The following is a 25,512-nucleotide window of genomic DNA, read 5'->3' on the forward strand; positions in this document are numbered from 1 at the left end:
TTTAGAGATACAGCATGGAAACAGGCCCTTTGACCTGCAGTCCACACTGACCATCAATCACTTAGTTCTATGCTATCCCACTTTCTGACCTCCCTATACATTAGGGCAATATTCAGAGGTTAATTAACCTACAAACTCGCATGTCTTTGGGAGCGGGAGAAAACCAGAGAATTCAGAGGAAACCCACGCGGTCACAGGGAGAATATGCAAAATACATTCAGACACAAGATCAAACCCGGGTCTCTGCCGCTGAGTGGCAGTGGCTCTACCAGCTGCGCTGCTGTGCTGACCTTTGTTGTGGATGAGGTTGTGCGGGCTTTATTCCTCCTGTTGGTTTATTGATCACCAGTAACTTGGCCAACCTTTCACTGTTGTACCAGTGTGGATATAACCCAGTCAATCAGGGTCCTGTGTGTTGAAGCCTTCCACCTACACTACATTCTGGATTACTGCTGCCCTCCGAGGAGTGCGAAGTTGAGGAATACTGATTCATTGAGGTAGTTGGTATAAGATGCTTTCCCTTTGAAACCGTTTCCAGGGTTCCATCGCATTTGGTTCCTTTGATATCAGCTCTTCCTATTATTAGAGTCTTTACTTTAGACTTTAGAGATACAGCGCGGAAACAGGTCTTTCGACCCACCAAGTCCACGCCGACCAGCAATCGCCCTGTACACTAACATACACACTAGGGACAATTTACAATTTTACTAAAGTCCCACTACAATTTTACTAAACTTACAAACCTGCATGACTTTGGAGTGTGGGAGAAAACCGAAGCATCCGGAGTCGTACGATGTGGAAACAGGCCCTTCAGCCCAATATGATCCATGCGGCCAACATCTCCCAGCTACACTACTCCCTCCTGCCTGCATTTAGCGCATTTCCCTCTGAGCCTATCCAATTCACATACTCCTGTCTAAATGTTTATTAAACAATGTAATAGTACTTGCTTCAACTACCTCCTCCAGTAACTTGTTCCATACACCCACCTCTTCGTGTAAAAAAAAGTTACTTCTCGGTTTCCTAGTAAATCTTGTCTCGTTCACCTTAAACTGTGTCCTCAAGTTCTTGATTCCCTAACTCTGGTAAAAGAATCAATGCATTTACCTTATCTATTCTCTTAATGATCTTAATAAGATCACCCCTCATCCTCCTGTCCTCCAAGGAATAAAATCCTAGCCACCCATAGCTCAGGCCCCTAAGTCCTCTTCAGAAATCTTTTCTGCATCCTTTCCAGCATTACAACAACATATTATTGGGAAGCACCATTTTCCCAAGCGTTGGACTGATTGCTTCCCAATCATTGGCAGAATCTAAAGTTCACCTAAACAAGCTTTGATCTGTGGGAATGGATTCAGATTTTAGACACGGAATTAAAATGAGAAACAGGAAGGGAAATAGACGGATGGTGATGGGGAACTTTCTCGCTCACTGGGGAGTGATGTTGTGGAATTAATTTCTATGCAAGGATATTGTAGAAATTCTTTGTGGACTGAAAGGCCTGTTCTTGTGCCACATGGATATTGAATGGTGCTGCAAATTAATTTAATCCAATGTTCTTCGAGCGAGAAGTGGAATTGCGGAAGAGGCTGAAGATGCGGGGCAGTAGAATTTGTCCTTCCAAAGTTAATCAAGGATGTCATTAAGATGGAAATGGTGCAGAAAAGATTAAACAGGATGTTACCTAGGCATGGGAGGGTGGGGGGTTGAGGTACAGGGAGAGGCTGGATAGGCTAAGGCTTTGTTCTTTACGGTGGTGGCTAAAGGACGACCGTATGGAGGTGGACAAGGAGCAAGGATAAAATAAACGCTCAGTCTTCTTCCCAAGGTAGGGGACTCTAAATATAGAGGGTACAGGCGTGAGGTTGGAACAGAGAGATTGAAGAGGGATCTCAAGGGCAGCATTTTCACTCGTATTGGAACATGCTGCCAGAGGGTTGTAGAGGTTATAAAATTACAACGTTTAAATATGTTTTGACAGATATATGGATAGGAAGAGTTCAGACTACTTCCTATAGAAGGAAGGCTCTTGGCCAAATGCCCTATGTCAACTTTGTCGGCATGAACAAGATGGGCCGAAGGGCTTGCTTCCCTACTGTATGGCTCATATGTGGGATCACATTAAGAGCTTTAACGGCCTTTCCACTGTGAATTAGGGTGTGGTGAGGAGAGGTAGGGTGTGATGATGCCTGTGTCCAAACGATCTGGTACACTGCAGCCCATTAGTTTAGTTTAGTTTAGATATACAGTGCGGAAACAGGCCCTCTGGCCCACCGGGTCTGTGCCGACCGACGATCCCCGCACATTAACATCATCTTACCCACACTAGGGACACTTTTTACATTTACCAAGCCAATTAACCTACAAACCTATACGTCTTTGGCGTGTGGGAGGAAACCGAAGATAGAGAAAACCCGCGCAAGTCACGGGGAAAACGTACAAACTCTGTGCAGACGGCACCCGAGGTCGGGATCGAACCCGGGTCTCCGGCGCTACATTCGCTGTAAGGCAGCAACTCAGCCGCCGTGCAGCCACTACTTGGCTGTCTTGTCTTGGTGCTGTGACAGAGAGCGACTCTCCCACTGCTGATGCGGGTGAGATCTTGTTCGTGGCCTGGTGGTGTTATTTAGTCCCCTCCTTCATCTCCCCCACCTCCATCTTACGGAGAGCTGGAGGAAGACAGGGCTACACGATTGGGTTCAGCACGGCTGGAGACTGAGCAAGCTGGGAGATGCTGCTGAGAGGCTGTAGAATAGTAACCTGCACCAGTAAGTTCTGATCGAGTGCCTGAAATTGTTTCAGCTGACAGTAGAGTCTAGTTTAGGTACAGCGAAACATTTTTTGTTGCATTCTATCCATTCACCGAAAAGACTATATATGATTACAATCAAGCTGTCCTCAGTGTATACAAACAGGACTAAAGATATAATGTTTAACTTTATTAATCTTTAAAGATAGTTCGAAGGGTTCCAGTGAGGTAGATGGGAGGACAGAACCGCTCTAGTTGGTGGGAGAATCGTTCAGTTGCCTGATAACAGTTGGGAACAAACTGTCCCTGAAATCCGGAGGTAAGTGTTTTCGAACTTCTGTACCTCTTGCCTGATGGGAGATGGGAGGAAGGAGTGTCATTGATTATGTTGGTGGCTTGACAAGGCAGTGTGAAATGTAGATGGAATCAACGGAAGGGAGGGTGGTTTACGTGATGCCCTGGGCTACGTCCACAAGCTTGATGGAGACAGGATGCTTGGTGACCAACAGGATCTGGATTCAAGGTGACTGGGCAAAGAGGAGATGCAAAGAACTGCAGATACTGGAATCTTGAGCAAAACACAAAGTTTTAGTTTAGTTTAGAGATACAGCGTAGAAACAGGCCCTTTGGCCCACCAGATCTATACTGACCAGAATCCCTGCACACTAACGCTATCCTACACGCACGAGGGGCAATTTACAATTATACCAGGCCAATTTACATTTAAACCCGCATGCCTTTGCAGTGCAGAAGGAACCCGGAGATCCTGGAGAAAGCCCTTGCAGGTCATGTGGAGAACGTACACACTCGGTACAGACAGCACCAGTAGTCAGGAGTGCTAGACGAACTCAGTGGATCGGGCAGCCTCCATGGAGGAAATGGACAGACATTTCAATTTGGGACCTTTTTTCATACTCAAAAGGCCTGAAGTATGAAGAAAGGTCCTGACCTGAATCGTCACCCGTCCATTCCCTCAGTGGATGCTGCCTGACGTGCTGAGTTTGTCCAGCACTTTGTGTTTTGCCCAGGGAAGAGCCAGGAAGGAGAGATGAGAACTATCCTGTGCGGTGAAAAGTCATGCTGCTTGAAAGGCAGAAGAGGCAGCTTCAATCAAAATTTTCAATACGCTTTCGGGAGAAGAATATTTCAAGGCTGTGGGGAAGGAAGGGGTGAGTTAGACTATTTGGAAAGAACTCTTCCTAAGGGTCAGTGAAACCACTAAGAGCTGAATAGCTTACTGCGCCCTGGGATTCTGCTCAATTCATCTGATTATGTTCGAGGGAAATTGTGCGTAGCGATCTGAACGGACTCTCAGAGAAAGTCTAAATTCCTCATAATTACAAATGCTTAACTTGGAATCTTGTGACTCTGATGGAGGGAAATTGGATTATTGCGCACACACACAAGGACAGCAGTCAGCTCCGTCAACTGAATCATTGGTTGGATGGAAATCCGGAGTTCAGATGTTTGCTGTGTGAGAATGATGGGTCAGATGACGTTAATCACACTCGATGCTCAATTGATCCTATAAGCTTTTCCGTGATTGTGGAAGCTTAAAGCCCGAAGGTTATAAACAACAGTGGGCTGTGATAAAATAATTTGCAGCCCTATGTCAAGCCTGCAGGGCCACACATTCCTTCTGCATTTGTGTCAGTAATTATCTCACTGCGTTCTATGTCAAATTTAGTGCAACTTTAGATATACAGCACTGAAATAGGCCTTTTTGTCCACTGAGTCCACGCCGACTAGCAATCACCCCGTACACTAGCACTACACTACGTATAAAATTCAAGAGAGTTTATTGTCATGTGTCCCAGATAGGACAATGAAATTCTTGCTTTGATTCAGTAGTTTTATTATCGTCACCAGGTTTTAGTGAAAAACTTTGCTTTGCATGTTATCTAAACAGATCCGATAACACTGTGCATAAATACAATCAAGCTAAACTCAAGAACACTTGGTGGAGCGAAGGGGAAGATAGCGTGCAGAATGTAGTTCTCAGCATTGTAGAACGTCAGTTCCATGGCCAAGTCTGTCTAAATAGATAGAATTTCCATACGTAGCTTGGCATTAAATCTTGTTTGGTCAGCATTCCCATGAAACACCATGAATATTCAGGTGGCACAATGGTGCAACGGTAAAGTTGCTGCCTTAAAGTGCCAGGTTCAATCCTGACCACAGGTGCTGTCTTTACGGAGTAAGTACGTTCTCCCTGTGACGGTGTGGTTTTCTCCGGGTGCTCCGGTTTCCTCCCACACTCCAAAGGCATACAGGTTTGTAGGTTAATTGGCTTTGGTAAAATTACAAATTGTCCCTAGTGTGTAGGATAGTGTTAGCGTACGGGTTGGTTGCTGGCTGCCGTGGACCGAAGGCCCTGTTTCTGCGCTGTATTTCGAAAGTCTAAAATCACTCCTGGGGCAAGGACTGCATTGATTAGATGCAGAGCAAAGCTTCTTCTGCAATTTCCGGGCAAACACCAAAGACTGAGATGGCACGAGTTAAATATGTCCGTCCTGCCACTTTTCTGTTAATGTGGCACAGGTTAATCACCCAGACCAGACGCTGGAGTAACTCAGTGGGTCAGGCAGCATCTCAGGCGAACATGGATAGATGATGTTTCGGGTTGGGACCCTTCTTCAAACTGATTGTAGGCGGGTGAACAATATTGCTTAGGAAAGAAGCCAACATAACCAGCCCTCTTATTCCACCTTTTCACCGCTCCTTTTGGCAGAAGATACAGAAGCTTGAGAGTGTGCACCACCAGACTTGGAAACAATTTCTTCCCCTCTGTAATCAGGCTTCTGAACGGTTCTTCCATAGCGTACTGTCCGATTCACCACTACCACACTGCGGACATTGGACTATTTCTTTGGAACTGGTACGCTACAATGCTGAGAGCTATATTCTGCACTGTATATATCTTTCCCTTTGCGCTACCTGTTGTACTTGAGTGTGCCTTGATTGTATTATCGTGTTAACTGATTGAATTTGATAGCATGCAAAACAAACCTTTTCACTGCACCTCGATACACTTGACCATAATAAACCTGAACCCAAGAGTAAAGCTCCCTCTTTAGAGCCCGTGCTCTGTATCAAGCCCCATTGTACAATTTTGTGATGAATTTCAGTTCGCCTCAACAGCCACTTGATAGAATCTCGATATTATAATTGCCAATTTATACAGTCAAGAACAGATTTTGCGTGCATTCAGAATTGAATCAACTTCTCAAATTCTTTGGCATGTGATACCTCGGATATTTGGCTTGAACCCGAGAACCTCATACATGTGCTCTAAATTTGAGGGAAATATTTCTGTGGGAAAGATGCTCAATTTTATGTGATCTTGCCACTTTTAATCGGTGGAGTAATTGGTTAAAGCCTCAGATGAACTTGGTATTGGTAATTACTGTCCCATGCTGAAAGACTAGACTTGTTATGCCTGATATTGCATTATCATTACTTTCATTAATGATTTAAACCAATGTAGAGAAGATGCTGCAATGTAGAAAGTAGCGTGAAATTACATTATTTTATCAACATTCCAGAAGATTAGTACCCAGTGAATTCTTTGCTTCTGTATTCTTTAGATTTTGGACGTTAGAGATACAGCGCGGAAACAGGCCCTTCGACCCATCGAGTCCTCGCTGACCCGTGCACTCGCACTTTCTCCTACACACTAGCGACAATTTACAACTTTTACCATAGCCAATTAACCTACAAACCTGTACGTCTTTCGAGCGTGGGAGGAAACCGCAGCACCCGGAGGAAACTCTTGCGGTCACAAGGAGAACGTACAAACTCCGTACAGATAACACCCATAGTCAGGATGGAATCCGGGTCTCTGACGTTGTAAGGCAGCACTCTACCCCTGTGTCACTGTGCCGTCCCCAGTCCTTTGCATGAGATAAAATGAAACTAGCTCAGCCAGCTCTGGAGAGAGGTGCAATGTGTTGCTAAGTTATTTCTGTTATGTATCTGCCAATTTTTAGCATGCAAGGCGTTTGGGCTGGTTGCATAACATTGTGTAAGTAGATCACACAGCATGTAGGTTGACGTGATTTAGTACGTATGAGCACTATTGCTCAAGAATGATAACTTCATGCTGCACCTTTGCTAACAGATATCTTCCTTGTTTCAGGATCCACACAATGGCACAGATAGAGAAGAAAGGAGGGCTTCTCCGCAAAGCATCGTCCACCAAAAAACTCTTGAAGGAGAAGGTGGTTTTAATGTACGATGAAATCTTCAAGGTGCGTGTGTCTTGCAGAACTGATTCATGCTGAGGGTGCATTTTCGAGAAAGGGTCTGGGCTGATCTGTACTCTTGGTTCAACATTGTGACTCATTGACGAGAGCAGTCTTTACTGCCCATCCCTAAAAGGGATACCTCAGGGCAGAGCAGCTTTAGAATTGCTGCCTGAGAACAAAGTTCGATCCTGACCACGGCTACTCCCTGTACGGAGTTTGTACGTTCTCCCCTTGATCGCGTGGGTTTTCTCCGGATGCTCCGGTTTCCTCCCACACTCTAATGACGTACAGGTTTGTAGGTTAATTGGCTTCTGTAAATTGTCCCTGGCATGTAGACTAGTGCTAGTGTACACGGTGATCGCTGGTCGGCATGGAATCGGTGGGCCTATTTCCATGCTGTATCTCTCAAGTCTAAATTAAAGTCTAAAGCTCGTTGAATCACCCTCCTGTACTCTTTCAGTTCGTGCAGCAATAGACTCACATTGGGTGAGTTATAGAGAGTCATAAAGTCATACACCATGGAAACAGACCAAGTTACCCCATTTAAGCTAGTCTCATTATCCTGGGTTTGGCTCGTCCCAGTTCCTTGGCATTGCCCCAGTTTTGGCAAAAGAATGAAAATCAACTTTCAATTCAGGTCTTTGAGGGGAAGTGAGAGCATTGCAACTAAGATGTGAGAGGAACTGTGCCATTTAATTCAGGATGAGACGCCATCATGAGTAATCATTGTTTAGTTTAGCTTAGAGGTATGGCATGGAAACAGTTCCTTCGGCCCTCCGAGCACATGCTGGCCATCGATCACCTGTTCACACTAGTGCTATGTTATCGTGCTTTCCCATCCATACCCTGCACACTAGGGGCAATTTACAGAGGGCCAATTGATCTGCAAACCTGCAGGACTTTAGGTGTGGGAGAAACCCGGAGCACCCGGAGGAAACCTACGCGGTCACAGGGACGTGCAAACTCCGCACACAGACAGCACCCGAGGTCGGGGTCCAACACGGGTCCCTGGCGCAGTGAGGCAACGGCTCTACCAGTTGCGCCACTGTGTAGCTTCATGGATTACTCGGTGCTTTTGAAACTCGTTTCCATCGTGAAATCTTTACATATTTACAAAGTCAATTTACAGATCATGGCTGAAGATAGACACAAATAGCTGGAGTAACTCAGGGGGACAGGCAGCATCTCTGGAGAGGAGGAGTGGGTAATGTTTTGGGTCAAGACCCTTCTTCAGACTGACCTTGTGGCCAATTCCTTCACCTGTTTCCATTATAGTAGAGGCTGTGAGTGTGTACATTTACAGGCTGTCACGGCTAATTCCCATTTTCCATGTGGTGTTGAATTATGCATTGTGAAATGTTTGCTGGGATAGCACATAGGTATCTAATATTATTAATATTCATAACTTACAAAAACAAAAAGGGCAGAAATAATGAGCAGGTTAGACAAGATCCATGGAGAGGGAAGTGGCTGACCTTTCAAGTTGTTCATCTACAGTCAGAATATTTTACCCAGGGTGGAAATGCCCATCACTAGAGGACTAAGGTGAGAGAGGGAAAGTTTAATTAACATTTGTGGAGTAAGTTTTTTTACACAGAGAGTGGTGGGGGCCTAGAACGCACTGCCAAGGATGGTGGTGGAGGCAGATATAATAGTGGCGTTTAAGAGGCTTTTAGATAGGCACATAGAAATGCAGGGATGAAGGGATATGGATCATGTACAGGCTGATGAGATAAGTTTAACTGGGCATCGTATTCAGTACAAACTTTGTGGGATTGTGGGGCGTAAGAGCCCATTCGTGTGCTGTACTGTTTCTTGTTCTATCTTTACATAAGAATGAGGTAAAGTTGGCATTCAAAGATATTTTAAGTTGAAGCAAAGTATGAGGAGTGGAGGGAACAAGGGGAATGTTTATGTTGGGGCACGGACCTTGAGGGGCCATTCTTTAGCTGTCTATCTGATGTTTTCATAGTTCCAGCATGTATCAGGACATTTCACGAGGAGGGTTCAGACTGAGTAAAGTTTTCAGATGAGGATGATTCGAAGCTTGGGAATATTTGTTTCATGGTCCTTATTTTCGTTATAAATACCATTAACTGCATTTATGACATAATATGTTCAGAAAATATGTGCATTTGGGCAGCACAGTGGTGCAACTGGAAGAGCTGCTGTCTCACAGTGCCAGAGACTGGGTTTGATCCTGACCCTGAGGGGCTGTTTGTGTGGAGTTTGCACGTTCTTCCTGTGGCTGTGAGAGCTTTCTCCGGGTGCTCCCTGTTCCTCCCATATCCCAGTTTTTTAGGTTAATTGGCCTCTGTAAATTTCCCCTAGTGTGTAGAGAGTGGATGTGAAAGTTGCCTAACATAGAAGAACTAGTGTGAACGGGTGATCATTTATAACCATATAACAATTACAGCACGGAAACAGGCCATCTCGGCCCTACAAGTCCATGCCGAACAAATTTTTTTCCCCTTAGTCCCACCTGCCTGCACTCGTACCATAACCCTCCATTCCCTTCTCATCCATATGCCTATCCAATTTATTTTTAAATGATACCAATGAACCTGCCTCCACCACTTCCACTGGGAGCTCATTCCACACCGCCACCACTCTCTGCGTAAAGAAGTTTCATATTACCCCTAAACTTCTGTCCCTTAATTCTGAAGTCATGTCCTCTTGTTTGAATCTTCCCTATTCTCAAAGGGAAAAGCTTGTCCACATCAACTCTGTCTATCCCTCTCATCATTTTAAAGACATCTATCAGGTCCCCCCCTGTTCTGCGCTCCAGAGAATAAAGACCTAACTTATTCAACCTATCTCTGTAACTTAGTTGTTGAAACCCAGGCAACATTCTAGTAAATCTCCTCTGTACTCTCTCTATTTTGTTGACATCCTTCCTATAATTGGGCGCGACCAAAATTGTACACCATACTCCAGATTTGGTCTCACCAATGCCTGTACAATTTTAACATTACATCCCAGCTTCTATACTCAATGCTCTGATTTATAAAGGCTAGCATACCAAAAGCTTTCTTTACCACCCTATCTATATGAGATTCCACCTTCAAGGAACTATGCACGGTTATACCCAGATCCCTCTGTTCAACTGTCGGCGTGACCTCAGCAGCTCGAAGGTCCTGTTTCCAAGCAGTTATCTTTCAATCTATCAATTATCACCATTGTCGTCTACAATCACCTGAAGTCAAATGAGCAGTCAAATGAGCCCTCCTGGTAGCTCCTTTCTGTGCTACGTTCCTCCAGGTGGACTCCTGTGCGTGACATATTTTACCATGGGGGGACTGGTGCACGAACAGTCGGTCCCTTGCAGAGACAGACCCGGTACCAACGCATGGACCCCACCACGGTTGGGAGTCTCCCACCTTCTCAGCGGTTGTGGTCCTCGCCCACCGGCCAGCCACTATCCTCCGCCTGTTCCACTGTTGAGGTCTTCTTGGGTCACCCTTTATCAGGGACATCCCCCTTGACCTGCCCACCGTGGGTAACCCTGCCTGGAGCACAGCTCCACACTGTTTCCCTCTCAGGATCTTAGGTGCATGCGAGCTTCTCCTCCACGACAAGCTGGCAATCGTCGGAGAAGTGTGCATTTGTACGGCGTCTCTCGCATCCCTTTTGGTACATCTCGAACTGAAGAGTAGCCAATGGCACTTTTGTTACTGGTATTGGTATTAAAGAAAGAAAGTTTGTGCACAGAAAGTACGCACAAACAGCAATGTGGCGATTACCAGATAATCCACGCAGTTACTGTTATGGTGGAGGAAGAAAAGGAAGAAAAGAAAAATACAAAACTGAGATTAGAACTAATATAGAAAATAAAGAACTACATGATCTCACACTCTCCTCCCATTGAAGGTCTAGGATGGAGCTGTTGCAGTGATGCATCTCGATAAAATGCTTTCTATGGCAGTTGTCAGTAGTTGGGGACGTGCCAAACGTTCTAAACCTTTGAAGGAAATAGAAACATTGGTGTGCTTTCTTGACCATTGCTTCAATATGGGTGGTCCATCACAAGTTGTTGATGATATTTACTCTATGGTGGAATTAAGGAAGATGGCCTAGAAAGGGGTCATTGAAGGGAATTTAGGAAGGGAAGATAGCGAACACCAGGGGATGAAATTGCAGAGGGAGAAAAGTATCCTATAACATGTTGTAGAAGAATTTGAGAAACGAGTAGATTTTTTGTATGCCGACTTTAACATAACGTGGCGATGTTATTTCTGTCACAGCATGAAGATCCAGCTAAGAATTGTCCTCGATTCTGGGAGGAACTCTTCCTGATGAAGGTTAGTTGCAGTTTGTTCTTTCTTGTGGTGCTGGTCTGTTTGACTGATGCTTTAGACTTGAGATACAGCGTGGAAACAGTTCCTTCGGCCCACTGAGTCTGTGCCGACTGGTGTGCGCCAGCACTATCCTGCACACTTGGGACTCTTTACAATTTACAGAAGACAATTAACCTACAAACTTGTACTTCTTTGAAGTTTGGGAAGAACCGGAGCATCCGGAGAAAAATCACGTGATCACAGGGAGAATGTACTAACTCTATACAGACAGCGCCCATAGTCAGGATCGAACCCAGGTCTCCTGTGTTCATAGATATGTACTAAAATGGAAATTGCAGATTGCATGTGTAGATAAAAAACAGTACAGCACAGGAACAGGCCCTTCAGCCCACAATGTCTGTACTGAAAATGATGCCAAGTTAAACTAATCTCCCCTGCCTGCACGTGATCCATATCCCACCTTTCCCTGCATATCCATGAGCCTATCTAAAAGCCTCCTAAAACTAATATCATAGATGCTTTCACCAGCACCACTGGCAGCACATTCCAGGAACCCATCGCACTCCGTGTAAAGCAAAACAAACTTGCCCCGTACATCTCTTTTAAACTTTGTGAATTAAAGTCCATGAGCTGAAGTATCAACCGTTAATCTCCACCCTGCACATTTTAGGTGAACCTTGAGTATTTGGAGACGAAGCTGGAGTCTGTGGATGGCGAAGAACTGATGAAGCTGAAGGATAATATCAACAGCCTCTTCCAGCACTGTATAGTGGCCTTAAACGAAGAGCACCAGATTAAAGTGGTGAATGCATTGCAGGTAAGGTGTATGGATTATTGGTCAGCATGGACTCGGTTGGCCGAAGGGCCTGTTCCCATGCTGCATCTCCAAACTAAAGACCTTGTTGTTCGTGTTGTAGACCTTAAGTGGGCTTCGGCCTGTGTTTTTGCCTCGCCCCCTCCTCTTCCACGTGATCATTCTCGTGCTTTCCCATCCCTGTGATCTTCACCACACAGTGGGAGAAGCCATGAAGGAAAGACTGACATAAATATGATTTGCATTGCACATTCACGTGCTTTTCAGGACATCCCATGTGCTTTACCTTTAAAGTGTAGAGAGAGACAGAGAGATATGGCAACAAATTTGTGCACAGCAAGCTTCCACAATTGACAGCGAAATAATGACCATATATTTTTTAGTAATAATAAAACACCGAACCGAAAAGCACAAGATCGGGCCCTTCTGTTCCCAATGTCGGTGCCGAACATGATACCAAGTTAAACTGATCTCATCTGCCTGTACATGATCCATATCTCTCTATTCCAGGAGCCTCTAAACTTTTCAGCATGAGGGCCACATTATATATTTGGCACATTTTTGCAAGCTGTAGGCAAATATAAAGAAATGTCAGTTTTGCTGGAGGGAATATTCCAGTTCTGATGCGCAAACAGTGGTTCTTTTGTTCCTGCTTCCTGTTGGCTGCCCCAGGTTTGGTGGTGAAAGAGGAATGAGTCGCAGGTCATCCAGTGTGGAGACAGGCCCTTAGGCCCAGCTTTCCCACGCCTCCCAACCGTACCCCATCTCCAGTAATCCCACCTGCCAACGTTTGGCCCATAGCCCTTTAAACTATCCTATCCACGTATCTGTCCGAATGTATTTTAAATATTGCGATACCTGCCTCAACTATCATCGGCAGCTCGTTTCATACTCCCGGCACCTTTTGTGTAAAAAGTTGCCCCTCCGGTTCCTGTTAAATGTTTTCCCCCCCCCTCACCTTAAACCTATGCCCCCTGGTTCTTGATTCCTGTGTGAAAAAACTGTATGTACCCTATCTATTCTTCTCATGATATAAACCTCTTTTAGATCACCCCTCATCCTCCTGCGCTCCCATGGATAGAGGCCTGCTCAACTTCTCCGTATAGCTCAGGCCCCTCAATCCTGTATATTTACCCTGTACAGGATCACCCCTCATCCTCCGGGATTGCAGGAATTAATATCCGCTGCCTGCTGGTGACGGTTTCTCTGCCTGTTTCCCCACTTCCCCTCCAGACACTATGTGCACTGATCCGGGGAGTCCATCAGAAAAACAAGGCGACCTCCGGCTTCGACATCATCAACATGTTGATGGGCTTTGACAAGGCGGAGCTCAGGATGAAGGTGAGTCTTTGGGGTGGCCGGGCGGCTGGGAGGGAGGGAGGTGGGTGCTTTGTGTAAGCGGTAATTGTTGGGGTTGAGGGGAGTGGGATTAGGGTTTCAGTTGGTTGGTGAAAGTCGGGACGAGTGACCTCCGGACTGTGTCTCCCGCTAATTTACTTTTCTGACTGGTGGAGTGCAGGCTCTGGTTCTGCAGTGATTCCATTCATAAGTGATAGCAGCAGAATTAGGTCATTCAGCCCATCAAATCTACTCCGCCATTCTGTCATGGCTGATCTATCTTTCCCTCTCAATCCCATTCTCCAGCCTTCTCCCCATAACCCCTGACACCCGTACTAATTGAGAATCTATCTATCTCTGCCTTAAAAAATACCCACTGACTTGGCCTCCACAGCCTTCTGTGGCAATCAATTCCACAGATTCACCACTCTGACTAAAGAAATTCCTCCTCATCTTCCAAAAAGGAACTTTAATTTTATTCTGTGGCTATCACCTCTGGTCCTTGACTCTCCCACTAGTGGAAACATCCTCTCCACATCCACTCTATCCAGGCCTTTAACTTTTCGGTAAGTTTCAATCAGATCCCCCCCCAACCTTCTAAACCCCGCGAGTGCAGGACAAGTGCCGTCAAAAGCAGACGTGGATTGTGCAGTAGTTTGAAGAACGATGGTGGATTGTTTGCTTGGAATCCTAGAACCTGGTGGAAAGTTTGGACGCGTTGCTGTGCGGAGATGGTTCGGAGAGCTTGAAGAGTCTCTGCCTGAAGCTGCTGCTCTGTCTGGTCACGGTAAGAAAACCTTCCAGTCAGGTTGGGGTATCTCCCTGAGTGCTCGGTGCCTGACACGCAGTCCTCTTTTCCCCTCCTTGACCCCCGTCCCAACTCTCCAACCCTCCATACTCCTCACAATATATCTCTACCCACCCACCCCCCCATCTTCCTTTCCTTTATGATCAACAGAGGGTGGAGCACAGACGTCAAGGTTATCCCTCTGGGAAAGATGTTGACGGTTCCTCCAACTCCCACCATGGTCCTCCTTACCACCCCCCTCTCTTCCCTCCCCCTCCCCTGCAGTCACGGTGGCGCAGCAGTAGAGTTGCTGCCTTACACCGAATGCAGCGCCGGAGACCCGGGTTCGATCCCGACCAAGAGTGCTGTTTGCTCGGAATTTGTATGTTCTCCCCGTGACCTGCGTGGGTTTTTCCCTGAGATCTTCGGTTTCCTCCCACACTCCAAAGACACAGGTTTGTAGGTTAATTGGCTTGGTAATTTTTTTTTTTTTAATTGCCCCTAGTGGGTGTAGGATAGTGTTGGTGTGCAGGGATCACTGGTCGGCACGGGCCGCAGGGCTTGTTTCCGTGCTGTATCTCTCCAAACTAAACCTCATCCCTTGATCTTCAAAGGGAAGAGTGCAGATGTCAAGGTGGTCTCTCTGGGAAGAATGTTGAGGGGGATGGGATATTATCCTCCACTCCCACTCCTCCCTCGCCCCTCCCCCCAAACACCCTACCACAATCTTCAGAGGGTAGAGCAAATGTCAAAGGAATGTAAAGGAGGATGGGGTGCTGTTGTCTTCCCTCATCAGCCATAGGAACAGAATTAGGCCATTTGGCACACTTAGTCTACTCTGCCATTGAATCATGGCCGATCTATCTTTCCCTCTCAATCCAATTCTCCTGCCTTCTCCCCGAAACCTTTGATGCCCTTACTGATCAAAAATCTGTCAATCTCCACTTTAAAAATACCTAATGGCAGACTCCACGAATTCCACAGATTCGCCACCCTCTGACTAAATAATTTCTTCCTTATCCTTTTTCCCGCCACTCCCACGTCCGTCCCAAACCCCCCCGTTCACTCCAACTTCCTCCTATGTCCAGTCCCACCTTATTACATTGGAGCTTGGCCACAGGAGCACCATCATTGTGGATGTTACTCACTGATGACTCCTGCTGGCCACACATGCGATCATGCAAGCAGAGTTCTCTGGTCCGTCACCAGCCATTTCTCTCTCATTGGCAGGTTACAGACAATATCAGCCAGAACACAATCTTGGAGTACGTGATGATTAACAGTATTTTTGAAGCCATTCTTCAGGTGAGCAACGCCTTCATCCTCCGTTATAAAACCCTGAGACGGATGTATCATTTCATTATGCAGTCGAGTCAGCATTAACTTTCATGAGTCAATCTTCAGCTCCAGTCTGAAGAAGGGTCTCGACCCGAAACGTCACCCATTCCTTCTCTCCAGAGATGCTGCCTGTCCCGCTGAGTTACTCCTGCATTTTACACCTATCTTACGTTACTTGAGGTGGGATTGTTCCACCACAGTTGGTGGTTGCTGAGATGAGATGTTGAACCATTCCCTCTCAGTGGGGAGTAATCCTTACACCATTTTGAGAGGAGCAGTGGAGTTTTCTTTACAGGGGCCCGATGAATATTAATTCCACAATCAACGCCACTGAAACAGATTATCCGGCTGATATTATCGTGCTGTGGGATCTGCTGTGCACATTATGGGGTGTAGCGGGTAAAGCATCTGCCTTACAGCGCCAGAGACCCAGGTTTGATCCTGACCTTGGGTACTGTCTGTGTGTGGGGTTTGCATGTTCTCCCTGTGACCGCGTGGGTTTCCTCAGGGCGCATCAGTTTCCTCCCACACCCCAAAGACGCGCGAGTTTGTAGGTTAATTGCCCCTCTGTAAATTGTCTCTAATGCAAAGGAAATGGACATGGAAGTGAGATAACACAGAACTAGTTTGAACGGGTGATCAATGGTTTGTGTGGACTCAGTGGGCCAAAGGGTCTGTTACCATGCTGCATGTCTAAACTAAACATTGTCGTACAAACTTAGTAAATTGTAAGGTAACAGGAATTACAGAAGGGTCGCCTGTATGGTTGTGAGTAGTCTAGTCACCCACAGAGTCGTAGCGTCTTTCTGGTCGCTGCTGAATTTTCAACATGTTGAAAATTTTCGGCGACTGCCGGCACCCGTCATAGGTCGCCGAAAAAGTTGTGTAAGTGATTCAGGCCCTTTAAGAACACAGTTGCTACTGAATGGTCATTGAAGTTGACATGTAATTGTGCATGTAATTGTGCAATAGAATAAGATGGGCTTTATTATTTTTAGCTTACAAGTGTATACTTATTGCAATTGAAAAGACCCTTTTTGAAAAACCTGCAGGAAAAATAACTTATTATTGCGAGTGCGAAACTCTTTAGCCCCCCAACCTTCATAGATACAATTGTCTGCATAATGCGATTTCTATAACACAGGTTTTGTAGAAATGCAGCTATAGCATTATTGCAGAACTACGTGTACCTACATCGTACAGGTTCATCACAGATTCTCCAGCAATTGCTGTTCCAGTCCCGCGTTTAACCCAGACATAATCCCTCCCAGAAGTCCCACCGAAAATGTGGCGTTTAAGCCGGGTCAGGCGGCCGATCTCAACTTCATCGGGACTTCCGCGCCATTCGGCAGGCCGAATTTGTCACATGCGGCCGGGGTTCTGGTACTCCGGCCCGGCCGGAGCCAGCAGATGCATTCCCATAGCTGACTTCCGCAGTCGACTTTGGATCTGTATAATGTTTAGATCACTGCTGCTTTAAGTGGAAGAATCCGTGCAATCTGGCCTGCCACCAGATGGTGCCGTCCTCCAATGTTACAATGGTACATTGTCATATCTGCTCAAAGGCAACGTGGTAGAGTGAGGAAAAAGCATAAAGTGCTGGAGGAACTCAGAAATCAGGCAGCATCTGTGGAGGGAATGGACAGGCGACGTTACGGGACGAGACCCTTCATCACATTAATTATGGTGGGGAGGAGACAGCTGAAACCCATATTTCCAAGCGCAACAGCATTTTGTTTTTTAAATGCTCATGTTGTATCACAAGTTTACACCAGAGTTTGCTTGGATATCGGGTAGTAGGGTGCACCCCTGTACATAAGACGATCAGCCACTTACTGGGGTGAATGACTCCTGTGTAACACTACCACATGTGCTGGGGCGGGTCAATACAAAGAGCTCTGGAGTAATGTGCTAAAGCAGTGAGTAACTTTAGTTTAGTTTTAAGGTACAACATGGAAACCGGTCTTTTGGCCCATCAGGACCACGCTGACCATCGATCACCCGTTCACATCAGTTCTGTGTTATCCCACTTAATCTTTTCCTCTCTGCTGTTGCAGATTCTCTCGGTGGCATCCAGCAGAGTGCAGCACGGTTACGATGGGGTCGTGCTCCTGGCGCTGCTTGTTAACTACAGAAAGTATGAGGTAAGGGTCTCTGTGGAAAGATTCAGTGATTCTCCCTCACCGCCCCCACCCCCTCCCTTCACCCGAACTCATCCTATAAGTGATACTAAGACAGAAAGCATTATGTTATAGTCTAGGAACAGAGGGCACAGCCTCTGAATACAAGGACGTACGTTTAGAATGGAGATACTTCTTTAGTCAGTGGGTGGCGAATCTGTGGAATTCATTGCCACTCACGGCTGTGGAGGCCAGGTCATTGGGTGTTTTTAAAGTGGAGATTGATAGGTTCTTGATTAGTAAGAACGCCAAAGGTCGTGTGGCGAAGGCAGGATAATGGGATTGCGTGGGAAAGATAGATAAGATGGCGGAGCTCCTTTGACTTATGAACATATTCCCCCTCTTCCCCCCCCCCCCCCAATTCCCTTTTGGCATACGTTACCAAAGCTTTAAAGTTCCAGCAGTTTCAAGAACAGTTTCTTCCCCCACTGTTCTTCAACGGCCATCTCGTATGCAAAGGACATATTCCCGATTCCCACATTGTACCTCATCGAAACCCTTACACTTTTTAAAATCTGTACTTTCTCTGCAACTGTAACACTATGTTCTGTATGATCTGTATTGTCTGGCCTATGTGCAAAGCAAGGTTTATCACTATATCTTTGCTTTGGAGATACAGCTTGGAAACATGCCTTAAGCCCCACTGAGTCGGCACTGACCATTGATCTCCCATTCACGCTAGTTCTCCGTTATCCCCTTCTCTTCAAACTAGGGGGTAATTTACAGAGGGCCAATTAACTTCGGGATTTGGGAGGAAACCGGAGCACTAGTAGGAAACTCACGCAGTCACACAGGGCGAACATGCAAAATCCACACAGACATCACCCGTGTTCAGGATCAAACCAGGGTCTCTCGCTGTGAGACAGAGGCTCTACCAGCTGCGCCACTGCGCCGCACAATAAATTCTCTCTTTTTTTTTTAAGTTGAATGTTCAAACTAATCCTGGCAATTTGGCATGCATTAGGCTTGGCTTTTACAGCATAATAAAATTAATGAAGCAAGCACAGTTTTTTTTCATAATTTTGCAACATGCGAAATCAGCCCATTATATTCATCGTGACCATCAACAATCTGTCCGCACTAATCCCATTTGCAACACTTGGACTGTATGCTTTTGTGCCACGGCGTCTAGATACATGTTAATGTTGTGAGGGTACCTGACTCCATCACCTCCTCAGGCAGTGTATTTCACATTGTGATGCAGTGACATCAGCTGGTGGAGACACTGCCTCACCGCGCCAGAGACCCTGGTTCAATCCTGACCTCCGGTGCTGTCTGTGTTTGGAGTTTATATGTTCTCCCTGCGACCGCTTGGGTTTCCTCCGTTGGTCAAGTATGTAGGGAGCGGATGAGAAAGCGGGATAACATAGAACTAGTGTGAATGGGTGATTGATGGTCAGTGTGGACTCGGTAGGCCGAAGGGCCTGTTTCCATGCTGTATCTCTGAGTGACAAAGTTCTTTGTTACATCACCTCTGAACCTCTTGCCCCTCACTGAAGCTATGCCCTTACATTCTATGGAGGTTGAATTTAACATGGCACTTTAAGCTCGGAAAGTCTAACCATAGCCAGGCATCTGGATAAAAATTAATAGGAATGCTTTTTTAAAATTTATTTGCAGGCTAAAAGTAATCTTTTATCTAGTGAATGAGATATAAATACAAGTAATTACTGTGGAATCTGGTACAGACCAGTTAATGTGCAATTTTTATAGCTACCTCATTACGCACAGTATAACAGACCATTAAACCTAGATTCAGAGACTCACAGATTCATATAGCAAGGAAACAAGCCCTTCGACACAACTCGTCAAGATGCACATCTAAGCTGGTAGAAATATATAATACATAGGTAACAAGGTTATACTTCAGATATACAGGTGGACCACATCTGGAAAAAAGTGTACAGTAAAACAAAAGGTGCTGGTGGAACTCAGCGGATCATTGAGTTATACACCATAGAAACAGGCACTTTTGGCCCCACGCCCATTTCCCTCTAAACCTTTCCTATCCATCTACCTGTCCAAGTGTTTTTTTAAATGCTGTTGTAGTAATGTAGTGTTGTTATACATCACACAATATAGTTTAGTGTATTATTGGCACTTGTACTGATAAACAGTGAAAAGCCTTTATGTTGAGTGCAACAGTCAGCAAAAAGACTATACGTGATTGCAATCGAGCCGTCCACAGTGCACATTTGGAGCAGATGATCGATCACACGATGCCACTCCCTGGTCTTCCGCTGGGGAGGTTGTCAGTATCAAAAGTAGTGAGTTCAAATCTCGTCATTGTTACTTGAGAATTATTTAGTTTAGTTTATTGCCACGTGTGCCGAGGTACAGTGGAAAGCTTTTTTGTTGCATGGGATTCAGTCAGCAGAAAGACTATATATAGCAAGACCAAATGCAGGCTTGGCGATCGTTTTTCTGATGCATCAGTGAGACCAAACGCAGGCTCGGCAATCGTTTCGCTGAACACCTCCGCTTAGTCCGCCTTAACCTACCTGATCTCCCAGTTGCTCAGCACTTTAACTCCCCCTCCCATTCCCAATCTGACCTTTCTGTCCTGGGCTTCCTCCATTGTCAGAGTGAGGCCCAACACAAATTGGAGGAACAGAACCTCATAATTCACTTGGGTAGCTTACACCTGTCAAGGTACAAGGTACCCCAGCGGTATGAACATTGACTTCTCTAACTTCAAATAGCCCTTGCTTTCCCTCTCTCTCTATCCCCTCTCCCTTCCCAGTTCTCACAACAGTCTTACAGTCTCCGACTGCATTCTATCACTGTCCCACCCACTCCCCTGACATCAGTCTGAAGAAGAGTCACGACCCGAAACGTCACCCGTTCCTTCTCTCCAGTGATGCTGCCTGTCCGGCTGAGTTACTCCAGCATTTTGTGTCTACCTTGATTATAATCAAGCCGTCCAAAGTGTACAGATACAGGATAAAGGGAATAACATTTAGTGCAAAATAAAGCCCAGTAAAATCTGATTAAAGATGGTCCGAAGGTCTCCAATGAGGTAGATGGGAGGTCAGGACTGCTCTGTAGTTGATGATCGGGTGGTTCAGTTGCCTGATGACTGTTGGGAAGAAACTGTCCCTAAATCTGGAGTAATATGCTTTCACAGTTATGTACCACTTGCCTGTTATAGTAGAGTTAAGGAGCATCACAACTCGGTTAACATGTGGTGTCTTGTCTTGCAGTCGGTGAACCCGTACATTGTGAAGTTGTCCATTGTTGATGACGAGGCCACGTTAAACGTGAGTACAAACAGCTGCTGACCTGCCACGGGGGGGGGGGGGGGGGGGGGGGGGGGGGGGACGAGGGGGAGGCGGGGAGTCCTGCAGGAGCCTGCAGGAGCCTTCCTTCCCCTTCCAGCCTTGTCTGGAGGCAGATCTCCAGAGATAAAATTAATAGGAAGCACATTATCCGAACGGTGCGAGACTGCAGGTCTCTGGAAGGGAGGTAGAGGAATGTCACAGTGCGTGGTTTGCCAGAGGCTAGAATGCAGGTGTAGCAAGTAATTAGGAAGCTCACAGATTGTTGGTGTTTATTGTGAGGGGAATTGAATACAAGAGCAGCAAGGTTATACTTCAGATATATGTAGGACACATTTGTACAGTAAATCAAATAGTGCTAGAGAAACTCATGATTATAAGTGATAGGAGTAGAATTAGGCCATTGTGCCCTTCAAATCTACTCTTGTCATTCAATCATGGCTGATCTATCTTTCCCTCTCAAACCTGTTTCCTGCCTTCTCCCCATAAACCCTAACACCCTTACTAATTAAGACCACCCTGTCATTCTCCGCCTTACAAATATCCATCGAAGGCCTCCACAGCCTTCTGTGACAATGAATTCCATAGGTTCACCACCCTCTGACTAAAGAAATTCCTCCTCATCTTTCTGAAAGTACGTTCTTTTATTCTGAGGCTGTGGCCTCTGGTCCTGGACTCTCCTACTAGTTGAAACAATGGTCATAGTCATACAGCCTGGAAACTGACCCTTCAACCAAAAAATCAACCCATCTGCCTGCGTTTGGTCCATATCCCTATCCTATATTTCCTATCCATGTACCGGTCCAAGTATCTTTTAAATGCTGTTGGAGTACCAGCCTTAACTACCTCCTCTGGCAGCTAGTTCCATATGCCCACCATCCTCTGAGTGGAAACAGTTTCCCTTGGGTTCCTATTAAATCTTTCCCCCCTCACCTTAAACCTGTGACCTCTGGATTTTGATTCCCCTGCTCTGGGTAAAAGACAACATTCACAGATGGTTGGTCAAAGGCCAGAGATGAAGTGACAATAAGAGTGAGATAAGGTAGACCATGTGACAATTGTGAAGCCCGAGAAAGGAATATAACTCGGAGGGGACAGAGAGGGGGAAGGAGAGAAATGGCTGCGCATCATGGTGGGGTAGAGGGAAGAGTGAAAAAAGTAGCCGACAATGTTTTGAGGCTGAAGAATGGTCTCAACCATAACGTCACCTCTCCATGTTCTCTAGAGATGCTGCCTGACCCGCTCAGATGTTCCAGCACTGCGTATTTTTTTGATTACGGACCTGCGTGAAAAAGATGAGCTAGTGGTTTAAAAAAAAAACACACACACAAAGTGCTGGAGCAACTCAGCAGGCCATGCAGCATCGTTGGGGAACATGGATAGGTGACGTTTTGGGTTGGGACCCCTCTTCAGACTGATTGTGGGGAGGGGGGGGTGAGAAAAGTGGAGGGGCAGGGAAAAGTGTGGCAAGTAATAGGGTGGTTACAGGTGAGGGCCCCAAACACACGCTGGTTGTTCGACTGCCTGCTGTACATTTCCCCTTAATGCCACTTATTGGCACAAAACAAAATCAAAAGTAGAGTTGGAGACACAGGTGAGGGGACAGTTTTGATAGGCTGATTGTTGGACTAGGGCCAGAGACTAAACGACAAAAAGTGTGTGATAAGGATAAGAGTTGTGAATAGTGAAGGCTGAGAAAGGAATATTGGTGCAGGGGGTTGGGGGGGGGAGAAATAGGTGAGAGTCCAGGTGGGACAGAAAGAAGAGAGGCAGGGAAAATAAAGAGTTGTAGCTTAGTTAGCTAAAATTAGATGATTCAATGTTTCCTCAAATAGGATAATTGAGCTCGAATGTTAACTGTGTCCCGTCTTTGTGTTGCAGGGAATGGGCCTGGTCATCTCGCAAGCATTGACGGAATACAACAGGTTTGTACAAAGGATCCTCCCGCATGAACTGTGTATTGGTTCAAGAGGTTTGCTGATGGAGAGACAGGTATCGTGTGACCCAGGGCCAGGCTTGTGTTGGCTGATGTTCACTATTGTCAGGGTGTTGCCGGCTGGAAGGATGAGGGCCTGGGCAAATGGGAAAGGTTAAACAGGCTAGGGCTTTATTGCTTGGAGGGCAGGAATGCCGAGGGGTGATCTTATAGAGGGGTATAAAATCACGACGGTTACAGATTGGGCAAATACACAGCCTTTTTCTCAGAGTAGGAGAATCAAAAATCTGAGGATAGAACTTTAAGGTGAGTGGAGAAAGATTTAAAAGGAACCCAAGAGGCAACATTTTCACACAGGGCCATGGGTATATTGAACAAGCTGCCAGAGGGGGTAGTTTTTCACTCCTTTTTCACTCAGAGGCTGATGATGTATGGAACGAGCTGCCAGAGAATGTAGTTGAGGCAGAGACAATAACATTTGGATAGATACATGGATAGGAAAGTAGACAAAAGTGCTTGGAGAAACTCAGTGGGTGCAGCAGCATCTATGGAGCAATAGGTACTATGACAACATTTAAAAGATATTTGCACGGGTACATGGATAGGAAAGGTTTGGTGGGATATGGGCCAAACGCAGACTAGTGTAAATGAGGCATGTTGGTCAGCATGGGCATGTTGGGCTGTTGGACCTGTTTCCATGCTGTACGACTCTATGACTCATTAGAGTGTGGACTCAGCAGTAAGGACATGGGGTTAGTGTGAAGAGTGTCAGCCTGGCTAACAAGTGATTCATCCATCTGAGACAGTAGTTTGCGAGGCCAGGCCCAAGGCCAGCCCTTGTATATGCTGGGTTGCTTCCACTGCGTTAATTTCAAGGTGCACTGCAACTGCAGTGGGCGAGAGGGGATAAAGAGAAGAGTGTTACATCTTCTGCCTTGGCCACCATTTCGCAAGTAATTGCCAAAACCAGCAGGTTGCAGCCTGTTCGTCTTGCCGCGGATTCCCAAGGCAGAATGGTTAGCTCATTTATCTTCACATTCAAAGCAAAATAATTAGTCATCTGAAACAACACTTGGAGGTGACTCAGCAGTGTGAAGTAAGACCATTACAAACCTTGTTTGCCTTTTAAATAGTAAAAACACAGAGTGGAGTTTTGTTTAAGTAATGTGTTTGAAAGATTGTTATGTACCTGGCACATTGTGCAGGCTAGTAAGTTGACTACACGCTCGAGTGACTTGGGTGGGGAGAAAACAATCAATCCTGTTTGATCACTCGGTGCTCTGTCCATGCCAGTCTGTTATCCTGTGGCATCAGGTGGGAAAATGGGAAAGTAAAGGGTTGCTTACTGCAAGCAGGTGGGAAAAGTTTCTTTTTGGATCGGTGCCCCCTTATTTTACTTTAGAGATACAGCCTGGAAACAGGCCCATTGACCCACTGAGTCAGCGCTGACCAGCGATCACCCTGTACACCAGCACTATCCTTCACATTAGGGACAGTTTACAATTTTACCAAAGCCAATTAACCTACAAACCTGCAGTCTTACGATACGATATGATAGAACTTTATTTATCCCAGGAGGGAAATTGATCTGCCAACTATCGTACAAACACAAAATACATCAAAAACATGAAATTAAAATAACGAGTGGAAAGGATTGGGGATGTGGAAAGATTGGGGAAGGGGGAGGGAGGAATCGGTCTCAGTCTACTCCTCAACAGAAGGGGGACGAGTTGTACAGTTTGATAGCCGCTTTGGGATGTGGGGGGAAAACTGAGCACCCAGAGAAAACCAAACTCCATACAGACAGCATCCTTAATCAGAATTGAATCCGGGTCTCTGCCACTGTGAGGCAGCAACTCTACCGCTGCACCACTGTGTTGCCCCTGACTCCGAAGAAGGGCCCCGACCGGAAATGTTACCGACGGCGTTAACGAGTGTGAATGGGTGATCGATGGTCAGTGTGGACTTGGTGGGCCGAAGGACCTGTTTCCACGCTGTACCTTTCAATCCATGAAAAAACATGTACAGTTGTAAATCTTTGCTTTTTTCCTCCTCAATTGCTTTACAGACAGTACAAAGATAAGGAGGAGGAAAACCAAGGAGGATTCTTCTCTGCTTTAACCAACATGGTAAGGTCCGTGGAAAATCAATCAATTTCTCCACCAGTGATGCTGATTTCCCCCCCCCTTCCTTTTTCACTCAGAGGCTGATGGTGTATGGAGCGAGCTGCCATTGAAGGTAGTTGAGGCAGAGACAATAACAACATTTGGAAAGATACATGGATAGGAAAGGTTTAGAGGATATGGGCCAAACGCAGGCATATGGGACTATCTTATATGGGGCATTTAGAAACAAGAAACTGCAGGTGCCAGTTTACAAAAAAAAGGCACAAAGTGCTGGAGTAACTCGGGTCAAGCAGCATCTATAGGGATCACATCAAGTGACGTTTCATGTTGGGACCCGTCTTCCGATACTACGGGGATGGAGGGGAGGGAGACCCAGAAGAAAGAAGGGCAGGACAAAGCTTGGCAGGTGGAGGCAGGTGAG

General features: G+C 46.0%; 1 protein-coding gene across 1 annotated transcript in view; it reads left to right on the plus strand.

The window, feature by feature from the left end:
* The window catches only part of armh3 (armadillo like helical domain containing 3), a 111,429-nt gene that overhangs the window by 1,442 nt on the left and 84,475 nt on the right, over positions 1-25,512 (plus strand). The window contains exons 2-11 of the mRNA XM_055647048.1: positions 6,888-6,999; positions 11,241-11,297; positions 11,965-12,111; positions 13,342-13,449; positions 14,141-14,233; positions 15,464-15,538; positions 17,629-17,715; positions 20,955-21,011; positions 22,911-22,954; positions 25,034-25,094. Of these exons, the coding sequence (XP_055503023.1) occupies positions 6,898-6,999; positions 11,241-11,297; positions 11,965-12,111; positions 13,342-13,449; positions 14,141-14,233; positions 15,464-15,538; positions 17,629-17,715; positions 20,955-21,011; positions 22,911-22,954; positions 25,034-25,094 (831 nt within the window). The 5' untranslated portion in view covers positions 6,888-6,897. The remainder of the gene's footprint in view (positions 1-6,887; positions 7,000-11,240; positions 11,298-11,964; positions 12,112-13,341; positions 13,450-14,140; positions 14,234-15,463; positions 15,539-17,628; positions 17,716-20,954; positions 21,012-22,910; positions 22,955-25,033; positions 25,095-25,512) is intronic.

The sequence above is a fragment of the Leucoraja erinacea genome, chromosome 15, assembly GCF_028641065.1.
Source record: "Leucoraja erinacea ecotype New England chromosome 15, Leri_hhj_1, whole genome shotgun sequence".
In the NCBI taxonomy this organism is placed as follows: domain Eukaryota; kingdom Metazoa; phylum Chordata; class Chondrichthyes; order Rajiformes; family Rajidae; genus Leucoraja; species Leucoraja erinaceus.